At 28.9% G+C, this 25,645-nt stretch overlaps 1 protein-coding gene across 5 annotated transcripts in view; it reads left to right on the top strand.

The window, feature by feature from the left end:
* The window catches only part of LOC113551739 (inverted formin-2-like), a 54,357-nt gene extending 29,363 nt beyond the window's left edge, over positions 1-24,994 (top strand). For 2 of the 5 annotated variants that reach the window (XM_026954176.1, XM_026954177.1), the window contains exons 3-15: positions 15,526-15,722; positions 17,149-17,267; positions 17,371-17,530; positions 18,038-18,192; positions 18,365-18,444; positions 18,642-19,594; positions 19,727-20,025; positions 20,090-20,206; positions 20,308-20,448; positions 20,951-21,132; positions 21,296-21,408; positions 23,645-23,820; positions 24,197-24,412. In XM_026954176.1, the coding sequence (XP_026809977.1) occupies positions 15,526-15,722; positions 17,149-17,267; positions 17,371-17,530; positions 18,038-18,192; positions 18,365-18,444; positions 18,642-19,594; positions 19,727-20,025; positions 20,090-20,206; positions 20,308-20,448; positions 20,951-21,132; positions 21,296-21,408; positions 23,645-23,820; positions 24,197-24,412 (2,908 nt within the window). Of the gene's footprint in view, positions 1-334; positions 692-15,525; positions 15,723-17,148; positions 17,268-17,370; positions 17,531-18,037; positions 18,193-18,364; positions 18,445-18,641; positions 19,595-19,726; positions 20,026-20,089; positions 20,207-20,307; positions 20,449-20,950; positions 21,133-21,295; positions 21,409-23,644; positions 23,821-24,196 lie in introns of those variants that run through there. The other 3 variants (XM_026954180.1, XM_026954179.1, XM_026954178.1) reach the window with 3 other exon arrangements.
* The last annotated feature ends 651 nt before the right edge of the window (positions 24,995-25,645 follow it).

Here is a 25,645-nt window from a genome sequence, read left to right as displayed (position 1 = left end):
ATGCAATCGCATAATAAAAAACAAACTGAAAAACTCGTAAATAATCAAACCATATAATAATTTTTATACAATTATTATATTATTATACTATTTGATTTAATAACATATAATATATATTTATATATATATTAAAACATAATATAATGTATGATGATGTATAACTTAATAATAATAATAAAAAATGTATAAACATTTGTTCTAAGATAATTTAACGCTGACTAAAACCAACAATAATACTATACAGTTATTGGGAGGGGTGGGAGTCAATCTTGGCTGATGTACACAAACCGAACCATGTGTATGAACGAGTTTTAAAATCGTCGGGTACCTCGTGTAGACAAGTCTTCCGCGCGCTCCGCACTATTAAAATATATACATGCGTTTAATTATTTTAATATATTGTATTATTATATTGGTCTTTTAGTATAATTATTAACTTAAAAATTTGCTTTATTTCAGTGTGTGAACGTTTTAATTTTTGTTAAAATATATACCTTGTTAGCATTATAATTTATTATATAATTAAATTTTTTTTTCAAAAACCACGTTAGTTCGATGATAATATTATTCCGCCTTACGATGTTTATCGTTCGTTTAAATTTGAATTCGATAAAATATGTCGTGTGACTCGCATTACAGAAATTATTGAATTGAACATGGACAATTGCAAGCTGCAAAAATGGCAAAACAAGTAATATAATTACTATAGATAGATATAGATAAATCATAATAGTTTATTGCATGTATAGTGTCTGTACAGATAAATTACATTGTAAAGAATTTGTATACAAAATCATTTTAAACTTTAATAAAATTACAAGGTGTAATATTATTCTGGAAAAATATAATTATATAATAATCATATAATAAATTGCGATGTGTCAAGCCAAACGATTGTGTGCAAACTTATTATCGCACGTATATAGGTTAAACGATCGTGTCAACAATAATAAAATACAATATTTATATTAAAATAGAAAATTTTACTATCTATTATATTGATATTTAAAATAATTAAATGTGACGTATAATAGTATAGGATGTATATTGAAGCAAAATAATGAACTCTGCATTAATATTACTTCAAAGATTCAAATTCGGGAGGGAGGGAGGTGGTTTAAATATATTATTTTTTAAATATTATTTGATTTTTAAAATAGCAGGCTGTGTTACAAGGTAAATTTAAGTATAATTAATACAAGTTATAGAGTTCAAATCTCACACTGTCTTCATAAATCAAAGTTTAACCCCGATTATCTTTAACACGATTTATATTATTATTATAATAACTAATAAGTTGATACAATATTTTACAGTTTGCAAATAAAATTAAATGTTAGTTACGAAATATGTTTTATATGATATAATACTATATAATATGCATCAATGCATCGTTTACATATTGGATATTCCTATCCAATCTTTTTTATTATTCTATAGAAAAATTAGAAAAGAAAAATATTCAACGAAATAATTTACCAACGGCAGCGGCAGTTAGTAGTCATATTTTCACATATTTTTTTAAAGCTATTACTCGTATCTGTATCTGATTATTAAAAACGGTGACACGAAAAATGTCCTTAATCAATGTCATAGTTATTATACTATTTACTAAATTATTGTTTATGTATATTAATTTTGAGGTCTTCCCGTGATGCTTGCCTAGTGCATTATTATTATTATAAGGCATGTAATTAATTTCGACTTCATCGTCATCGTTACAGCATTAATTTCACCATTATAATATCTTGTTCGAGCCCTTGTTCTATTAGTACGACGATAGTATCATAATAATAACTAATTCAGAACAATGACGCGTGCGCGTTGTTCTAAAGGAATTCTGTAAACAATTAAAAAAAAAATATGTATTCAAACGAAAAATCAAATTACAGGTGGTTATACCTATTTGATACTTCGCTATACGCGGTTATATCTATTTAATACTTCGTTATATGCAGTATGCACAATGCACACGTATAATGCATATTTATTATGCCACTAGATATTTTAGATAGTTAATATATTATATATTATTCGTATGGTATACGCAACGAAAATGTTAAGGTCTGATTATCTTTTATTAGGTATGTACACATATATGGTATAGTTTTGAAGTCGTAGTACCTACCCGTGTGTGTTTAAGTTTGGGAATCATGAGAATAAAAATTAATTATATTAATTGCTATAGTCTATAAGACTATAACTACAGTTGTTCGGCGCATTCTTATAATTTCTTATATATTATGTTTTTGTTATCGTGAATACATTTTAGTTAAAGTTTTAACCAAAAGATAAGCAGAAAGATAAATTATCATTAAAAACGATTATAAATATTACTATATGTACCTATATAACCGTATTTATCAACTGCAGTAATCTACCATACAACGCGATACAAGTGGAACTCAGATTAAACAGTTATAAATCAATAAATTATCATTATTTAATATTATGTTATTAAAAAATAAATAGATTAATTTGGTAAATCAAAATATCAATATTTATATGCATTATATTTTATACGCATAGTGTTCTTGAAATCTGCAATATATCAATATATTTACAAATTTTTCTATCATATAATATTTATTATTTCACAGCTAGCTTTCATTATTCACCACAGTAATCACATCATATTTGATGAGAAATGCTCCTCCCAAATACTTATTTTTTGTATATGATTGAAAATCATAGTCTTTGGTAGGAAAGCGTACTTCACTCAAAAATAATTATTGTATACACATTATAACATCATATTTATAAGATCATTTGTCTATCAAATCAATAATGAATATAAATAAAAACAATTTTGTTTTACTAAATTGTGTTCTTTTATATAACTAAAATAAATATATTTTATTTTATATGAAAAGGTTTTAAACGATAAAAAGTTTACATCACATGATAAATATTTTTTTGGATGGCGCGAAAATTATTTTATTAATTTGTAATAATGTGTAGGTACACAGTTAATATTTAAATATTTTTGTGTGAAGGATTAATAATTGCTGGTCAAAATCTGTGTGATTTTTCCTGTATAAACAATAAAATAAAATATTTTGTGGTTAGCACTGCCAGTCAAATACGGTTTAATTATTACTGTGAAAAATGAAAATATGATGCGAAGGAACAAATATATATAGGTACTACTTATCGTACAACTATTATCGACACTCAACAGCAAAGAGTTAAAATGTTAAAATGACTAAAATGTGATCTTATTTGAAACTTGTTGAAACAGTTCAATATGGTTTTTGAAAAAATAGTGCATTGAACACAAATTTATTCATGATTTGAACTGATTTTGATATTGTATGCAGTAAAAGTAAACAACTATGCAGGCGGAGGTGAAAAAAAGTACTTCGCCGTAAAAGTAACTTTTAACATGATATTTATATTCACAAATGAAACGGGTATCGGACTCTCGGGGTATGGGTGCTCCTTATTAATGAGAACATCGACTAAATTCTGTATAGAAAGTCTACCGAAGCTGAAGTGCAACGCGGTATTTGACATAATATAATATAATACACATTTTAATGCCGTCGCGTTTCTGAAAGCACTAAATGTATACGGAAATATATTATATGTTTGACCAATGGCGTTTTGTAAGACTATAATAATAATATATTCGGTCTCTGTATTATCGTAATTTTTATTATCATCGCAGTTTTATTATTATCATATAATATTTTATCGATGACTGATGAGTTTAGGTGTACCTAATAGAAAGTGATGGTCGATGAACCCTGGGAATATTTCTTGAGAAATCTAGTTATTCAAATTCTTTTTACGAGTAATTTACTACGATTTTAACACGATATAGGTGCAATATAATAATATGCGCGCGTGCAGTGCAGTGTTTAAGTCTTCGGCGCAAATAAATCCTAATTAATCGCGGTTTAGGCGTTTCCCACAACACACACACACACGCGCGCGCGTGCATATTTGATATTATGTAGGTATACCGCATAATATATTATATCGTGTTGGCTACCGTATGTAACGCTTTGGATTTCGTTAACGACGTATTATTATTATAATAATATATTGGTACATTAATTTTATTTTTTTTTATTTTAACCTCTCGAGCCGATCGGCTGCCGAACGGGCGCCTGCCTGAACGTTGTCGTATTATACATATACGCATTGGAAAAACAGCCTTATATTGACGTCGTGCGTACAGGAGTGGCCGGAAGTCGTGAGGGCAGACGCACATGCAAACGCTTTGTATATACTGTACGTATACACATAATAGTAATATTATATGTGTAACTATCCCGGGATTTATGACCCACAAACCGTAACACAACAAAGGGGCACCCGCGTCCGACAGAACAAAAACCACATTCACGGGCGCGAGGATAATAATATTATTATCGTCATCATAATATTATTACTATTATTATTTATTATATTATATATTTGTTGTTGTACCCACATACTCAAAACGAAAATCACAGTGGTATGGCGCCCGGATTGGAGGCGACGAGTGTCCAGTTCGATATGTATAGGTACTAAGTTTACGTAGAGTGATCGATTTACATAAATCAAACTTATTTTGTCAAATTTTGTGGGTTTTAAAATATGTTTTGGTAAATGCAAGTATTACGATTATTTATAATTATTATTCGGTCATGGTGATGTTTAGGTCGTTTATTTTGTTTTAACGAATTTCTATACATTTTTAATTCCACGTAGGTAATTAGAATTCTGCGGAAACATAATATTTTCGGAAACTTTTGATGTATATGCTAATTTATCGAATACAGGATAAATATTTATTTATTAATTAATAAGTATTATGCATAAGTCTTTAATCGAATGGAGAAAGATTGTAAAGGGTATGCCCCAGCCCCACAAGAGTTAAGGTCTGTTAGTTGTATGCACACTTCAAACGCTATATTTTTAACACAATAATCTACTTAAGAAAATACGTGTTAACTCTATAGCCAGTTAAATGGACCATTCCGTATAGACACACTCCGGGCCGGTTAAAAAAAAGTCGGCCAGACTGCGCCGCATATATATTGTTATTCTTATGTTGTGTTATACTTAGTATAACGTATATTATGCGTAGGCACCTCCCATGTATACCTGAATAATAGATATACGCCCGAAACGATCGTAGTCCCGACGCGTACATGGTATAGACGCTTCGCGGCCGCAAAGTCCTCCGGAGTAACGCGCCGTTCAGGAAACGACCCGATCTGCGACGACGACGACGAAAACAGTACACCCATATAATAATATTGTATCGACAACACAACAGTATAATAATATGATATTATAATAACTCGATTATATTGTTGTTCTCACCCCGGAGCGGATCGACATTTTTTCTGCGGTAGGTACGAGCTACAATCATATTATAATTACACGCCCGTATTATATAGTCATTGTCTCCGCGTGAAATATATGTACATATCGTGTATGTATATATATATATATGAATACATTGTTATCATCGGAATATGCGTACATATTATTGTGTTGTATATATGTGTATGACGTCACGACGACCGCGACGACAACAGATTCGTCTCCGGAGGTTATCATCCGCGACGGCGACGCGCAAACGTTGTGTTGTTTTTAGCGGCGTACCATATTATTATATACACGACGATACACCATGAGATCCACGATATCTACCCGCCTCACTCGCCTTACTACTACCTACCCGCCCATTCCTACCTACACAAGCCTTGTGCCCGCGCCGATAACGGTAAATGCGTACGAGTTTTGGTGCGCGCTCGAGCCCGAGGGTGATGTGTACGACAATAAGTCAGCGGTCGCGCGTGCACTATAATGGTATATATAGAGAGCTGAAAAGCCTCGGAAAAATACGATTTTTTCAATTCCTTCAATTTGTAAGTACAGCAAAATAGCTACCTGTAAACAACGCGACAGAGTCGAACAATACTCGTACAATATAATATTATTATTATATCGTCATGATACAGTGTACTAACTATAGGTGCACGGCTATATTATTATTATATTTACTCGGTGTATACAAAATATAATAATTAATAAATGATAATAATATGTGTAGGTATATACCATCTATTTTTTCCACTCATCGAGCATGTGCACAATATAAATACCTAAATATAATACCGTAGTACGTTAACATGCAGTATAATATTGCAGATTATGTAGGTTGTCGGTTGATATTATGTACAGACAGGGTCTTAGCAATTTTTGGTTTGTGTAAGAAAATAAAATATAATATCGTATTATCACGTCAGTACGTCACATACACGAAGTACTATATAATATTATTTTATTCCTGAATTATTCATATATTTCCACTTTGTTAATAGATAGTTCAACAACCCTTATTTCAAAGTCTCGAATTATCAAATAATATATTGCTTACTCTCAGGGTCGGCTCGAGTAAAAATAGTGCCCTAGACAAAATCAAATTTTTTCACCTATAAAAACAAAAAAATGTGCTCTCATTTTAACTCAGCCCCTCCACTCCCCCCTATTTTTTGGGACATACCTACAGCAACTATATTCGAACTTAATCTATTACTTAAAGTTAGTGCTATTAGTGCTATTTGTAAATCTATAAACATTTTCATAATTTCGTAAGAATCAGAAATCCCAATTACATTATAGAGAAATGAAAATTAATTGCTGTGTTCAGTAAGTTGTGAAAATCTCTCAATGATTGATTGGATAACAGTGTCTAAAATCTGGTTGAAAAAATTAATTTTAAAACTTCGTTTTGGGTTATGAATAGGTTCGTCTCGTGATTCATTTACTCAATCGAGTAGATATCGCATCGGCCGTACTCGCCGGACAAATTTAGTTTGAAAACAAATAGTTTTTGGCCGTACGACCATTGACACGACGTTATAAATATATTATATGCATTTATAAGTATTATTTAATTATAATTATTAGGTACCGATATAATAATTGTTTAAGTGTTATATTTTATTTAATTACCTATATCATCATGGAGATGTTGATATTAGAGGTCTAAAAACGAAGAGTTTTATTTTTATGGAATAAATGCACCTTAAATATAGGGAAAGGATAAATAATGGAATGCAGTAGCTAAGCGAACTAAAATGGGTAATAAGGGAATTAATTTCTTTCATTTATTGAGCACTGAAAATATTTGTAGCAAGTCTGTAGTTTATCGTACGCATCTTACGCGTCGGACGTAATTAAAATGGACATATTTTTTATTAATCGCCACATAGGTACTTGCGAATTTCGGAATGCGTTGCGATAAACGCGTTATTAAATAGTTCACATTGGCTGCAATTCGGACTTACATTAGACACAGCGTAACGCGTAAAATAATAACTTTAAACAATATTATTTTATTTTATAGATAAGTTGATTTTCACGGATGAATTTTTTAAAACATTTTTCTATAATACCAATAAAAATTAAAAAAAAACGTATGAGTTAATTTTGAAAATGCCGTCCCAGCTAAAGTGCCGCTCTAGGCAGGTACCTAGCTCGCCTATACCTTGAGTCGGCCCTGCTTACTCTAATTGTGTGTACACATATATATGCATGTATAAGTAGCTAGCTCAGTAGCTGTAACAGTTTAAGTTGAGGTATGTTTATTCTTCAAGTCTTCAAATAAATAGTTAAGATAAATTATGAATATGTTGTAAGATGATCTTTTATTTACTCTAAATTTCACTTTTACGAATTATAAGTTAGATATTTAATTTTTAAGTATATACTTTTGGGATGCCACCACTGTGACTGAAGAAGTCACGCTTCCCAATTCCCTTTTCTTATCTCTATTTAATTTGCTTATCATACTCATTGTTTATTATACACATTGTAAATTGTCATATTTTAAATAAATAACAAAAAAAAAGTTTATACCTAACTATTATTATACTGTTTGATTCATTTATTAATATTTATGCATTTAAGTCATTGTAAAAAATATTTGGCTCTAGAATATACAATCCAAAAGTTCGATTTCAAAGAAATTAATATTTTCACATAAAAAAATATATAATAGCAGAAAAGTCATATAGTGTTGCATACAATAATTAAGAAAAAAATGTCTCTTAACAGTCGTCTCCACATGTATATTTATTAATTTTTAACATAACAATAATTTTAATATAATATTGTACCTATATAATAATATATTATGCAAAGCGCACTATAGACTGCACTATACAAATTTCAATTTTATGAATTTTTTTTCTCGACTATGGATTCTTGATGGTCCAAGTAGGGGTGAGATAATATCTTATTAGGCACCTACTTATTTTTAGTTTAAATACATTTTCACCACGTATCTTAATTTCTAAAATAACACATTTAATTTTGACAATTTGCAATAATTATAATAATAATATTAGACATTTTTTTTTACATAAAAACAATAAAAACCCATATGATTATTTTGGTTTATCGTGTATATGGTTAAAATTGAACAGGAGCGACACCTAATGTACTATACTATATTGTTGACATCGCATCACTTTCAATTTGGGTCACTTCGACAAATGCGCATCTGCGCGCGTACCCCTCCAAACCCTCATTTCGAACGTACAAATGTAGTTTTCATTTCGGAAATAATAGAACTTTAATGCACACATACATATACATATTGAGGTTTTACTGTACACATTACGCATTTATAACTATCTGCAGGTGAACACCCGTAGTCAAAAGCAGTGAGGCGAGCGCCATATAGCACGGCGAACCTGGAATACTATTTTTAGTACGTCCGTCGTCCTAACAAGCCAAAATATTCGGTGCCGGCGACGTTTCTAATTTTGTTCCATAATTCTTATGCGCGCGTCAACTGCCGGGACTCTTCCTAGAATTCCTCTCCAGCGGTGGTGACGTCGCGTAGCTCTCTTTCTCACTCTTCCTCGCTCACTCTTCAACGTATATACAATATAGGCAAATATATATTTATAAACTCACCTATGCACGCGTGTATATATATATACATTATATATGATTTATAATTTAAATATAATATTATTACACCTGTTGCGACAAAGAACCGTTTACTGCTCGTTTCGCGTAATAAAAATAATATTGTCATGAATAATTACCTACACTCGTGTTAATATACTAAATGTGTAGTATTATCATATTATATCGGTGCGTGGGTAATAGGCATAATGACGATATGCGCACGAGTAGCATTAATACGAAAATAATAATAATATACATAAATGGTATACCATCGCCGTCCGGTTAAATAAAATGATTAAGTATACACACACACATACACACAAACCAGCACTGTCCGATTTGCTGTCGTGCGTGTGGTGTCGTCCACAAGGAGGGCTGAACCATCTGTGCGCCCGACGCGTACTTGGCTTCGGTCAGGAATTCGTTCCGTTTCCGCTCGTTTTCAATCGGCCGAAGTGTATTTTCGTTACCTACTATATTATAATATATGCGTACAATAATATTGTAATAAAATATTGCGCGTAACCTGTTTTATACAACGCTTAAATGACCCATATAATTTTTTTTTTTGCGGTCTATTTCACGATATTTTCCATTTTGGCTATGAGTATGAATTTATGGGACATGTTTCAATTGACTGGGGTGGCGGGTAGAAAATAAATTCGCATCCATGTTTCTAGATATTTTGATATGATAATTTAAAAATTCTCTCCGACGCGAAATCATACTACGACGCAAATACCATTTATTTTGCGAATGACTCGAATCGTCCTACGATTTACTTGCAGTATTATACACATTTAAACATAAAATAAGTATGTAACTGTATAGTAATGTAACGCACGAGTTGTAGCAAATATCTAAATGATGAAATCAAATTTCTTTTCAATTTATCGAAGAATGATTTTAATTTATGATGTTATTAACATTTTTGAATAACGAAAAAGTAAATTTAAAATTGATTTGAACCTTGAGCATATTTGTAAGCTTTTATTTAGGTTAATATAATTTCAAACATCTGGGGTTGTAACATTAATAATTTAGTATTAAGGTAATATTAATGTTATATAGTACGTAGAATTTGCGAATGTTTAAACTTAGTGGACGTGCCCGCATGATAAAAATCGCGGTTTGTACATCAAATTCTTACTTCTAATGTTATGATTTTATGAACATTAGAATTTATAATTATTATGTTTTGTAAAGAGTTTTGGTATACAACGGGTGAAAAGAATTGTTTATTTATTAATATATAATATCAAAACAGTTACTATATATTTCGGTTTTACTTTTCAGAAATTCAAAGTGCATCAGAATAATAATATTATGTTTCTTGACGTTCGTGCATATAATATTTATCATACTGTTGGTTTTTTGTCGTTTTTTTATAAATAGATATATGTATCATATAAAATAAGTATATAATATATTATATATACGTATAATAAAGCTCCGGGCTAATAGTAATATTTGTAGAACATGGCATTATTATAAGATTATTTAATAGATAAGCCTCAACGAATATTGGCGATGCAATCAAATTATTTTCCATTGGTGACTTTGGAATAAATCATCGTTGGTTAAATCTGCGGTTTTATTCATTTATAAAGCGAATTAATCAGTTTGTTGCAAAAGGTAGGTAAGTGGTTTTGATCTAAACAAATAATGACAAGATTAGACTCAGACTTTGTTTTACAGGCACAACTAATTCTTACATTAAAAATTAAATTAGAATTATATTTACTACGTTTTAAAACTTGAATTTTTTACGTAAAGATGACCGATTAGTACAATTAATCTACCCTAACCTTGTTTTACTATCTTTTGCAACAAGTTTAATTCGTGTTTCTCGAATCTTACTCTATATGAAATGTATTTAATATATAATTTAGGTACGTATAAATAAGTCACATCATTCAATATACACACAAGTACACAACAATCAAACTGCTGTACCCAGTCGAATAGATATCCCTTGTGCGTGCTCTCGTCGACAGTTTAACAGTTATATAATACAATACACCCTATAAATCATATGTCACAGTCTTTGTTGGTCCGTGTTAAAATAAAATAATAATTGTACAATAATTTATATTTTAATTTGTGCGTGTCGTTTCAATTGGAACAAATAAGATTGCGGGGAGTGGTGGTGATGATCAGAAATTGAAAATATCCGTTTAGAAAAATGGTTTACAGCGGGCGGTTTAACGAATTAAATTAAATTGAAATACAATTGGTTCGTCGTCGCTGCAGTTACAGGCCAGACGATTATTTCGTGTGTGTAAAGTTTTAATAGTATTTGTCCAAAATTCAATATAATAAGAAACGTGAATGTGAGTGAGAGAGAGACTAGAAGGCGAGAAAAATGAAGACGATGACGCGTACAATACAAAATTATGAACTGTGTATTTAAAACGGTCTTTGACAGTTCCGTCGTCGTAATACCGTCGACTTAAGTTTTCGGGATATCATGAATGTAAAATATCCGGTAATGGCCAATAACATGATATTATGGTGTTACGACGAGAATGAAAATAAACGAATATAATATAATATATAAATGTAAAATATGTTCGTGAACTTCTAACACTACTCTGGTGGACGGCCATCACACTATATATATATATTATTAGGTATATTGCACTCCATCAAATGCCAGTGCTATTGCTTATTTCTAATGTAATTTACGTATATAAATGATGTGCACAAGACGCGGTATAGGTATACATTATCCCGTGACGCCATTATGTAATTGAAACTAGACTGGAATTTTAAAAGTGACGGCTCTCGGATGAGCTATATTTATTGCCGGTCGGGGATTATTCTAGGAATAACCGCGAGCTTATAATAATATTATATCATGTCAGTAGTCGTGCATAGGGACGAAGATGAAAAATTTGTATCATATACATAAAATAAGACGTGACGCAAACGGCGTACCTACCTAATAGCCGCGCGGTGTTAAAAACAAATCCTATTTATGAGGAACCGTCCGCGGAGACCCGCGCAATGAACGACCGGCCAAATATTATCGTTATTGTTATTTTTTGGACTGTAAACTGCATAATGATACACGAGGGTGCGACCGTCGAGTAATTTTCAGAGGACATTCCTTATTCGGAAGTACAATAATATGTTTGGTTCATTTTCTCTTTATTATTAGAAACGAAAAAAATTCAAAAATCTAAAAACAATTCAAGTTAGTTTCTTAAATATTTTCTACAAAGAATGATATATTCTTATATTTATATTGCTCAATTACTATTATTCATGAAAAAATATTTTAAATTCAGTAGTATAGCATAGCCATAAGTTCGAAAATAATCACGCAACATATCAAATAAATTATATTATAGCCAAGATAATGCATCATAATCAATATCAGAATAATGATATGAGCTAAAAAAGCTATTACACGCTATCGCTAGGAACGTTTGATTAATCCCCCCTCCGTCAAAAAAAAAAACAATTGAAATTAATTTTAAAATTATCTGCAAATCTAATATAAAATTAAAACTAGCAATATTACAAATTGTTTTACAACTCTAATCTTGTAATTTAATTGATCTTAGAGCTAAGTTACAAGTTAAAACTATTTTAATGATTAGTTACCTATAAGTATATAACTACATTAAAAATGAAAAACGACAATATTTGCGTTTGATTATAAAATAAAAATAAACACAACAATAAACACCAAAAACATTTTTGATTCAAAACGTTTGACGTGTTAGAATTTTTTGAGATTCGTACATTTTTTTTGAGTTTAAATTATTTTGATTTCCGAACTTTTTGTTCAAATCCGGATTGTTTCGGATTTTTTAAAACTTGATCAACACTCTCAAAGTTTGTTCGAAAAACCCAATAATACCCCGTATATATTGTATTATCGTCATATACATATTGCACATTGAAATGATTATCATATTTTAATTATATCACCGTTGCCGGAATCGTTATGTATTTTTGTCGACACGGAAAATTGGCCAAGGTGTTTGTGTAAACTCGCGCTAATACAACACGTACTAAACACTGTAATCGTACACGCGTTATACCGAGCGTTATGGTATTATGCGTCTTCCCGAGAATTATTAACGTAAGAATGCACTATTGTCACAAAAAATTCTTATGAAAAAAAAAAGTATAACAATATACACATAATATGATTAAAATATTGTCAACTCAGTTTTCATTGAATTCGCCGATGGCTCTCAATGAATGCTTTTGGATTGTGTTGTCGATTTTTTCCCAACAATACTTATTTTTTTTAACTATTTGTCGTTCGTTTTTGTATATTGTATTTCTTATGCACATTGTGTTTTATTATATTGTTATTATTATATTTGTCAAACGGATTAGACGGTTATTCAAATCAACAATAATTCAAGGGGGGTGGAGTGCTATGTAAAACGATGAAAAAGAATTAAAACTAAACAAATAAAACGGTATAAATGGTAAGAAAAAAAAATGATAGTTTGCCGTTGGTGTGAAAATCAAAAATTATGTCTACACGAGTATTATATTTATATTATGTATACGTATTTAGTTTAAGGCATCGGATTATTATGCTAATAAAAATAATAATAATTATTATTATTAACGACCTCAAAAAATGCGCATATGGACTATGACTGTTATCGGGACCATTTATATCATAACACACGTCGGATTGTTTATAGACGCTATGGAATTTAATATTCCAGCATCAAATATACTATAAAGTGAACATCCGATTTTATAGATTATTAAATTAAATCTCTCACGAATTCTTTTGTATAGTGTTCCATACCAGATGATAATAATAATAACTTTGATAGTGGACCATCAAGGCCAATGGTGGTTATTTTGAAGACGTATATTATAATATTAGGTACATATAAAATATATATAATGATATGATATAATGTTATATACACATATACTTACTAGAATATCACTGAATTCCTTATCATTTAGTCAACAGTTTTGTTACAACATCGAAACTATCTACATATATTATATATGATAATTATTTGTTCATCACAATAATGTTATATACTTATATATGTATTATAATATTATTATATGACTAGAATTTTAATATATGACGAGATTGGAGTTTGCCGGTGGCAGGTACTGTAGTAACATAACGGTTGGATAACGTCATATAATGTATTCTTCGTCAAATTGTTTCGGTTGTTTAATCTGTTTACCTACACGTAAACACATGTCATTATTTTTAACGAATTTCGTATGCAAACATACGTATATTTAATTATATACGATATAAAATGCTATTTATAGGTTTATATTATGTTTTGATTTTTGTAAATAATTGTTTACTGTGTAATATTTAAATTTTTTTAAAAATACGAATACGACTCCGCGCGTATTAAATTAAATGTTGTTCGTACTTACATACTATGGGACATCACGTGTATAATATAATTAATTTATGTAAGAGTATTTATTATGAAAATCTACATTGGCCGCAGTATATTATATTATAATTTAATAATTAATAATTTAGTACATTTAGTATAATTATATTATGTTTATAGTTTTACGAACCATACCGTACTTTATGTGACTTCTAGATCGTATATTTTTCAGAAAATATTTCTGTTTTTATTATAACTAGTTCATTACAAAATATGTCATTGTTTACGTGCGAGACTTATAAATATAATATTTTATTATTTTGTTGTCAAATTATTGTAATACTATTAAGCTCTAATATCCAATGTCATGTTTTCTTGATAAATCCGTAAACTGAATGTCATGTAGAAATTAATACTCACTTAACTACATAAGGAATAATATTCGTTTTATCGAGAGAAAAAAACGTCTGAACAGCTGTTATTAATTTGTCAATACTCACGATATAGATCAGAAATCAGGTAATGTGTAAGTGACGATTATCATCGTTCTGATATAATAGTAATGAGATTGTAGAGTTCATTACAACCCTAATCTTAGAACTAACCCCCAATTCTTATTTATATGACTACCTATATATACATGCACGATGCACGTCACTGCCAGAAGTTTAATATTAAAGGAGTATATTGTATTATAAAATAAATAAGCTATTAATGGAGGGTGAACTTAGGCTAGGTATATGTACTATTATAGTAGGTATTATACTGCAGGTAGCCCATCCCGATTTAAATATATGTTCGTTAATGAAATTGTTATTTAAAAAAAAAAAAAGTTGTATATTGTTATTTATATTATTTAATAATATTACAACTTTTTATTTATATATTTTTAGTTGGTATCGGAAATTTATGATAGGGTTTAATTCAAATATGTAGACAATATTCATTAATGTTATAATAGTATATAACTCACCCAGACAATACTCAGACAAAGACTGCTGTTGTAGCAGTACCACATGTAGAATTGTTTTTTTTTTTTTTTTTTTGGTCCTTACTAGACTTAAACTCCTTAACCCACAACCCATCACCTTATTATATATCTTGTGAAATTCTTTGTCTCGTCGCTATTTATCAATCACTGCAATAAAAAACGCTCTCAACATGTGATATAATATGTACCTATATATCTTTATCGTACACCGACTAATGGATCGCGATTTATTTTTCTGCATCACAGGAAATGGATCGAAGAGTTCCTACAGAGAGATGGCCTGGGCACGCTGTTGAGCAACTTGGGTGCGGCGAACGGAAAATCGCTTATGGACACAATGGACCAGTTGCAGTGCGTCGAATGTTTACGCGCCGTCGTCAGGTCCCGGACCGGATTGAAATACATATCCACTCATCTAGAATACTCGTCGCACTTGGCTTCGGGTTCGTCTCCATTTTTAGTTTATTAAGTGTTATTGTCATATAATATTTTACTTTATACTTTTGGTATACACCAATTTTACTTAAAAAATATATTGTATATTGTCATATTGATACATTTTTATTAATATTATTTAAATTTTGGATTCTGAGTTGAAAAAAAGGCAGAAATTAAAATACATTTTAATAATTTAGGCATACAAAAAAACTATAAAGTTTTTTTTAAAAATCATATGAAACAGGAATATAATTAATCACGGATTAATCACGGTGAAACAATTCTATAATATAGTGTGTTTCATTATAATTGTCCTCCTTAAAATTTTTTCTGATTAACATTTTTTAAATATGATTTTTAAAAATAATTTACATATTTTATAAAGAAATTTAAAATTATTAAATTTTATGATATTCTTCAATGTACAATAACGCAACAAAAAAAAAAACCTAATTATTGTTTTCCTGTTTTAAAAAAAGTGAAATACTCAACTTATTAAATTATATGAAAGTATAGGTTTTAAAAATCAAATTACTAATTCTTACTTTATCTGTATTATTATCAAGTTGGATACTGTGTATGTTTTAAATATCGGCCAGCAGGAGGATGTGTAGGAGTGTAAACAACGTATACATATGTAAATATAATCGTCAATCTAACACGATAGTTATTTTTTTCACGTCATTAACAAACATGCTACATTATGTAAAATTATAACTTTTAACTATCATAAATGCTACCGTACCTATACGGAAACTTTGATCTTCGTTTTTTTTTTTTTTACTCGATTTAAAACTCTCTGATCCTGAAATGTTTCAGTCTATTTTGGTTACACTTTATAAGTGAGTCTGTTGTAATAATATAATTACTTATATTTCAGCGTTCTATTTCATTTTATTTTCAAATCTGACTCAACTTTTAAAACATTAACACGGAAGGTATTATGTTATATTATGATGATGGTATATAGTACATTATAATTTTAGATAATAACAAATTTTAATTTATTGTGATTGTCATAATTTTTGATGAGCATCTTTTTTATACGTACTATTGACGCGTACGTAATAATTGTGTGTGCGTGTAGAAGCGAACTTTGTCTCGTGTACAAATATATATTTTGTTTACATAATTTAAAAATATTATTTTGTTATTGAATAGACGACGTAGTTAATCTAAATGCGTCTAAATATTGTCGTATTTACGTATACTTTATGCGAATGACATGGATGCATGAATTCATAACAAGTGGTTATGTCACGATAGCATGAAATAAATTTTCAACAAATTATTCGGATTTGTTTAAATTTAGACGATATATTATTATAATACATATTTATATACTACCTACATAGTATTAGTCATTAACACGATTGATTAAATTTAAAACGATATTTAAAAATAACGATATTAATATGTTTTAATTTTTAGCAGCACTTGTATGCAATAATACAACCGTAAAGCTACAAGTATACGAACTGTTGTGCGCGTTGTGCGTGTTCTCCGCGGACGGAATGATTTTCGTGAAGTCTGTCTTGTCGCACATCAAGGTAAGTTTCATAAAACATCACAATGAGATAAATAATTGTACCTATAATGAGCTGTATTGTTTTTGCCACAGTTTAATGACATGTATGATTTTATAATTTGTAGATGAAACAAGCGTTGAGACACGATTACGAAATCGTAGTGAAGGAACTACAAATGGCAGATACATTCGCTTATCAAACAACTCTGATGGCTTTCGTCAACTGCCTGATTCTCGTTGAACAAAATCCGAGGAAGAGGATGTGTATCAGAAACGAACTGATTGGTGCGTTTATTAATATAATGATTAATGAATAACAGGGAGATATTTTCTTTTACTAACTACACGGAATGATGAAAAGACTTTGTCATATATTTTACAGTAAACAATAAAATAGTAGAAAATAATTTTTAAAAATATGTGGAAAACTAATTTCCAAAATTGGATATTACAGTATTTAAAAACATTGTAATATAATATATTACATTTAAATATTTAATAATTATTTACGAATGACGGACGAGTTCTTGATCAATTGGTAAATACAAATAAAATCAATAAAAATCATAATTTAAATAACTAAAGGTACAGCTGTTTCATCAACGCATATTAAACTCGAAAGTCAAAACGATTAAATTAATCCTAAATAATATTTTTTTCTAATAATTTATTTAATATTCGAATAATAATATTTTATAATACTGGATTAAGATACTTATTTTGTTCGGTATCTCGGTTCTGGTCATAGACATACTATCATTTACCAATATGGTTCAAATATGTGTATTATAGCTCTTGGACTACGGACGGCCATCAATAACATGGAGGGTTACGAAGATGACGCATTACAAATACAAATAACCGTGTTCGAAGAGCATCAGTTGGCCGACGAAAGTCAAATACCTCAAAAATCCCACCAACAACTATTTAATGAGTTACGATCTAAGGTAAAATTACAGTCTGTCAGTCACATATGGAATGAATAATAATAATAATAAATAAAACAAATATATTAATTTTAAATGATAAATGTAATCTTCATAATATATTAATATTTAATCACCAGTTATGATATTTTTTTGTTGGTTACAATTGATTATTTTTTTATTCATTTAATAGATATCAAACACATTATACGACTCGTATTTGCAAAACATTTTGCTCCAAATGTCTGAAATGGATTACAGTGATGCAAAAATGTAAATATTTAAAAACATACAATATCGATAGTTCAATGATTTATTAATGATTTGTATTCATCTTTAATACTAGAATATTATTTTAGAATTTAAGTTATTAATAAGTACTTATTATTCATATTAAAAAAAAAAAAAAAATTGATAAATAAAATAGTTAGACACAATAAAGCATTATTAAAAAAATATTTTTTTTTCAGTAATGACATTTGGAATTTGATCAATGAAGTCATCTGTAATGATCCACAAGCAATATTGGATATATACCGAAAAACTTCAAAAACACATTCTACAGGGTCTCAAACTGACGAGAAAAGACTTAATAAAGGTTTATCTCTGAATACCCGTCGCTGTAGCTTAAATATACCAAAAGATAAACGAACCACTATTAAACTTAAAAGACCGTCACTACCCGCCCTTCCAGTCGTCAACAAATTAGACGAACACACTAATGTTAACGGGCGCCATATTAAAAACCTTATTAAATGTTCTATATTTACTCAGACAGACCGTGCGTGTTATTGTGACGGTATTGGACTTACTGAAGTTGACTCTAATCCCGAGCTGAATAATAACAGTCCAAATTTATTAGATGTGAACTATATAAAAAGTGATGTTTGTAAATCTCTTGAATTATCATGTGAACGCTCAATAATACCACCTTCACCATTTCTGTCAAATCCTTCAGGAATTCCGCCTCCTCCACCACTTCCAGTTTCATCAGGAATTCCACCACCCCCACCCCCACCACCACCACCACCACCACCATCTTCGTCATCTTCATCATCGTGTCACAAAATTCCACCACCGCCACCACTTCCATCAATAGGAATATCACCACCACCACCACCACCTTTACCTGTTATGGCACCTCCACCACCTCCGTTGCCCGAAATGGTACCTCCACCACCTCCTCCCATCACTGGATTAAGGTCTTCAGAGCTAAATTTAGTACCAGAAAAGGCAACTCAATCATCTACAGCATTGTTATCGTCAATGGAGTTACTGGGACTTGGTAAAACTATTACGAATATTACTGATGGTCATAGGACAGTACCTACAAGAAGAACTAATAACAATATTAAATACTACTCATTACCAAAAACAAAAATGAAGACTTTGAACTGGACCAAGGTGAACAACCAATATTTAGGTAATGTTGAAATAATTGTAATAATAATTTATGTTATATTATATTATATTTATAATTTTTTTTTACGAGCCAGATTTGAATATTTAACCAGTCGTCTAAATTGTTATATTTTATTTTATGATGCGTTTTCAGATAAGTCGGTTTGGTCGTCGGCGGATCCTCCTAACTTAACTATAAACTTCAGGAAAATTGACGAATTGTTTTGTCAAAAACCCAGGGCAAAATCTTCACCTGCTGTTTTGTCACCAAACGGTGTTTCTAAAGCGAACGTTGTGAATATATTAGATAATAATCGGAGCTTAGCGATCAACATAATGCTGAAACAGTTCAAATCCGGTTCGCATGAAATTTTAGAAGCACTTCAAAATGGGATATCAATTCCTCTTGAGAAACTAAAAGGCCTTCAACGGGTTTTGCCCACAGACGAAGAGGTAAATATATGGTGAATTTGTGTGGTGCGGTAACACGTTGTTTTTTACTGTTTTTAATTCTTAGATAAAATTGATAAAAAAAAAAGACGTCGACCTGTCTTTCGTTGGATCTGCCGAACAGTTTTGTCTGCAACTCACCAGCATATCCAACTATCAGTTGAGAATAAAACTCATGATCGAAGTACGTTATATTTTTGGAATTATTGGATGATTCGTGTACAATAAATATATTGTTTTGAAAAACTGGTATTTATTTTATTATTTATGTAATTTTTTTTTTAGAAAGAAGAACTACCTGTTATAGTATCAGAAATAAAAAGTCAACTAGAAAGTGTCAAAGAAATGTGTGATGATCTGATAAAAAATCAGCCGTTCAAACAATTCCTGTCCCTAGTGTTGTTCATCGGTAATTACCTAAATGCTGTAAGTAGTATATATTTGTGAAATATAACAAAAAGAAAATAAGTCAAAATAAAATAAAAATAAAAACTTAAAAATAACTTAAATTAAGTAAAATAATTATAATAACTGTTTTGAGTATGAGAACATTTTTTAATTTTATTATATTTTAAACTATTATTTATTCAGGAATTCTAATACAAGAAATTTTTAATAAATAAAAAAATAAATTATAAATATTTTTATCTTTAGTTATATCCATTAAAAATGTATTTACTTTATTTTTGAATCTTATCATAAATACTTAAAGTTTAATTTTTAATGATGTTGTATATATTGTTTTTGTTGACATTAAGTTTGATCTATGACAACTTCTAGCCATACTTTATATAAGATTCTATACATAAAGTCACATGTAACTAATATTAATTTATCAGAAGTTTTAATTATAATACTAACAAACTTTATTAACGTACTCTTGTGTTTTCGTGTTTTCTTTATTTTTCACACATTATATTTTTTTTAGGGAAGTTATGCTGGTAATGCGAGTGGATTCACTTTGGATACGTTGCCCAAATTGCTCGATACCAGAGCCAATAAACCTAGAGTGACTTTTCTTCATTTCGTCGTCGAAGTGGCGCAGACAAACAAAATGGATGACATACTGAGTTTCACCAAGTACACTGAGGCGCTTAGGAATCTATCCAGGTAATAATAATAATAAAATAATAATTATATTTCTAACGCGTATATTTTTTTTAAATTATAAAAAAAATAACAGCGAACTGTATACAATTGTTATGTGATACGCAAACCCGATTTTAGTAATTTAGTTTATTTATTTGTTTTTGTTTTGAATTCTGTACTATAGGATATCTTTTTTGTCGTTGGAAGACGAAATAAACATCAAAACGAAACAGATCAAAAGTTTGCATCTACAGTTGTCAAAACAAATGAAAAAACAGATATGTGATCAATTCTCAGGCAAGTGCTGCAATCGCGTAAAATATTAAATAATTATACAAGTTGTAGAAATATAATTAGTTCAATTAATAGTCCATATATCCAACGTTAGGTTAGGTAGGTTTAGTTAGGTTTATGTAATACTCCATTATTTTTATTATGATTTAATGTACTATTATAATTATTGTTATTTTACTATTAAAGGTATTTAATAATTAATATTTATATTTATCATTATTAGGGCTCGGGACGGATAGTACTTAAAATCATTAAAATAGGCGCTTCAAAACATCATTATAAGCACTCAAATAAGCATTTAAAAAACTTAAATCTGAGCAAAAACATTTAATCAAAAAAAAAATTATCGTTTTTTATACGATAAAATAGGTACTAGACATAATTTGTAACTGTGCTAAAAATAATATTATGAAATATTATAAAAATATTGAAACAAAATGATTGGGAAAAGTTTCTAACTAAAAAATTAGAAAAAATATATAAATTTTTATATTATAAAAAAATCAAACTTCACTTTCAAGACATTTTGTCTTATTGTTTATAGATTTTCTGAAGGATTTTCTGAAAAAAACTATAAAAAGTAGAAAAACTGGTCAAAAAAGCAAAAATAATCACAAAAACTGGAAATAAGCATCTTTTTAAAATATCATTGAAAAAAAGCAAAAAAAAGCACTTACAAATTTCAAAACTGAGCGTGTTGTAACATGACAATAGTCATACACTTCCATAGCACTCTGCTACATTTTAAGTCAATTCATAAAAATATGCAAATACTTTAAGTTACGAGCCCTATTAATATTATATGATTTTCAGTCATGTGTGATTAAGTTGTATTTTTTATCTTTTATATAAATTTAATTTACTTAGTTAGTGTATCTTTATTATAGTGAACATAACTGAATGGCGTTTATGACAGTTGTAATCCATTGCATTTTTATCCACGTCAGAAAACATCGTGTTTAGTCTCAGCTTTCAAGTAGGCGCTTATACGTAGATAGTCAAATAAATACATTAATATGTAATAAATGAAGAAGAAAATTAAATAAAGATTTTTTATTAAAATCATAACTTATTTAAATTACTAGTAATATAATAATTTAAAATAATTTTTAATTTTTTGGAAGATTACAATGAAAAGTTTCGAACCTGGGCCTCTAAGATTTCTTAATCCAGACTTGTTATTATTACCTATAGTTACAATACAAATTAAAATGTTTTTTTTTCTTAAGTGTCTTCTTCGGTTGAATATAGTTTGCTGTTAACCAAGCGAATTATAAATACACAACATACCTACATCATAATAATTAAAACCCAAAATTCAATTCAATATGGCAATGAAATTATTTACGTTGATACAACAAATATTAAAACTTAAAATTATAAAATTATTTTGAATTTAAACAAATTATTGGATAAAATTATAATTTGTAAATATCACCAAAAATTATTCACCCATTTTTGGCGCTAATCATATGTATTTTCACAATTGCTCATTTTAATTTAGAATTACCCATTGATTAGGACTAGATATATTATAATCGTTAACACAAACTCTGTACAAACGAAAATAGCTATAATAACTATAAAGCAAATATAGAAATTAATTTCACTTAGGGGCAATTTAGAAATAAATTATATCAAGGTAATAGGAAATACAATCATTACACCATTTATACTCATTTAAAGGATAAATAATCATTCATAATAATATTGTTTACTAAGTAATGTAATCAAATTTTATTTTTACTAAAATGTCATGAAAATCGTCTATATTGAATTATTTTTAAACCGTTATACTATAATTGCGGAATCAGAACGAAAACAAATATAAATAAAATCTTGTAATACAATATACAAATGGCAACGTAAGTCTAATTTCATAGCTATCAAGTCGTTTTTGTATAATTGTAATCGTACTTAAATAATGTGTGCAGCTATTCAGTAAAAAAAAAAAATAAAAAAAAATACTTAAACATCATAATTATATTTTAAACGGTTTTATATGCGTAAAGTAGACATACGAGTTTTACAATGTATAATATAATCCGTTCACAAAAAGAATATGGTAAGCATTGTACACTTCGTACATGAAATGTTAGCGTAGTGGGAAGTTCATTCTAGGTTAGGTTATTTCGAAGTACAGAGCGTTTAGGATTGTGCGTAACCCCACATTCTCTCGGCGAACAGAGTATAATATATTTATATATTTTAATAATATAAGTGTTTTTAAACTGTTTAGATTTTATAAAGCAAGCTGTCATTGATATCGAAACTCTAAACAATGAGTATAAAAGTGCGATGGAGGTAATTCGAAGAGTAGCCGTCTATTTTGGCGAGGACGTCAACAAATTTAAAATTGAAGAATGTTTTGCTCTGTTGGGAAATTTTTTCGAGCGAATTGACGTGGTTGCCAAGGTAAAATCATTATTTGGTATCACCTAATTAGTTAGATAGCTTATCGTGTAAATCGATAAGACACAGTGAAACTACTGGTGTATTGGTTATTCGTGCATAATAAATAATATGTCATTAACGTTGTAACGGATCCTATTCCTATAGTTAGGTATACTTAGTATAGTAGTTAGTCGTTACTGACAGCATAACAAAACACTTTTTTATGCAAGCAATTGAATGGCTTGTATGATGCTCGCTACCAATCAAATTATTGTTGTTTTATTAGATCAAATAATTATAATAATTCAATAAGTTTTTAAAAAGCGTAGAAAGTTTTTAAAAACTTGTGGATCAATCAACTTTGCTAAAAATAACTCAATTTTTTTTATTTTAACAGGAAAACATAAATCGTAGAATTCAAGAGGAAAAAAATAAAACACTTGCTGCGGAATTGGAAAAGGAGAAGGATGTCCCGAACATGAAAAGGCGCGCCCGAGGTTCTATGATACCTAAAGATGAAGAAGTATGCATAGTGGATTTAGTGTTACGAGACATTAGAAGAGGATCGTTTAATTTAAGAAGCGTGAAAGCTGAAGGCGAAAAGCACATCTAATATAGCATTCCAAATATTTGAATGTTTTGTAGTGAAACACGTGCATATTCCACACCATTTATGTTATAATATATTATTAATAATTCCAGAAAGTTGATTATGTACAATTGTTTAAAATACTAAAATACTGAATCATAAGACTTTCTATCAAAAACTATTCAAAAGTGTCAATTTTAGTAAATATTATCATAAAAGCATTTTAGTTGTAATTTTCGTCATACTACAGTTATAATTTTATATTTATTTAATTTCTTTATTATTTTGTTTTTTTTTTATGGATTATTGTTTGATTTGACTTTAATTCATATACTGTTCTTACCACTCTTTGTTTTTTTTTTTTTTTTATACAATAATTTAGTATTATATTCAACACCTTATTTATACATTTATATTAACGTTTTCGATGTCTCTTTGTTTTATTTTTTTATACTTTTTCGAGGATTATGAAAACAACTAAAATATTGTATATTAATGGTTATGTAGGTTTTAAGCTTAATCTACTAGAATCTAAAATATTCATGTTTATTAGATAAGTTATGGATTTTACCGTGCCATTATATGAGTTCAAATAATTTTATTTTTTGATAATGTCTAATTTTCGAGTTAAATTTTACTCACGTAACTTCCGAATAAACTGATAAGTTGTATTAATAGAGTTCGTAAAAAAAAATTATGAGTTTTTATAATTTATAATTCGTATTAGAATTTATTTATGTTCTAAAACTATACGGTTGATAAAATTTTGAAACTTTGTGTAAAAACTGTAAAAATATTACACAAAAACGTCAAAGCTCTTATTGCATTTCAGTAGAAAAAATTAAAAATACAATTATTTGGAAGGATGAATTGTTTTTTGCAGTTACTAACTTTATTTTGGTTACAAAAGCTAAATTTGAGGTTTAAGATATAAAGTACTTTTAAACTAGAGTAAAATTTAAAAATTTAAAAAAAATCTTATTTAAAAACCGTAATTGAACTTTGAGCACTTAATTTTAAATGTGTATACAACCGTATCCGAGTACAAAAAAGTATTAAAATACTTATATTCGAATAATTTATGACAAGACTGGCTTTTATGTATTATTAAAAATAATGTATTGTATTAATAATTTATAAATTTATATTGAACATTTTTGAAATGTATTAAAAACATGTATTTAATAAAAAATTATCATACCAACTATACAATAATAAATATCTAAATAAATTATTTATTTATTAAATGCATACTCG

This window comes from Rhopalosiphum maidis, chromosome 2 (assembly GCF_003676215.2).
Source record: "Rhopalosiphum maidis isolate BTI-1 chromosome 2, ASM367621v3, whole genome shotgun sequence".
NCBI classification, from domain to species: Eukaryota; Metazoa; Arthropoda; class Insecta; order Hemiptera; family Aphididae; genus Rhopalosiphum; species Rhopalosiphum maidis.
Note: the sequence above shows the minus strand (reverse complement) of the source record. Positions and strands in the feature narration are given on the sequence as shown.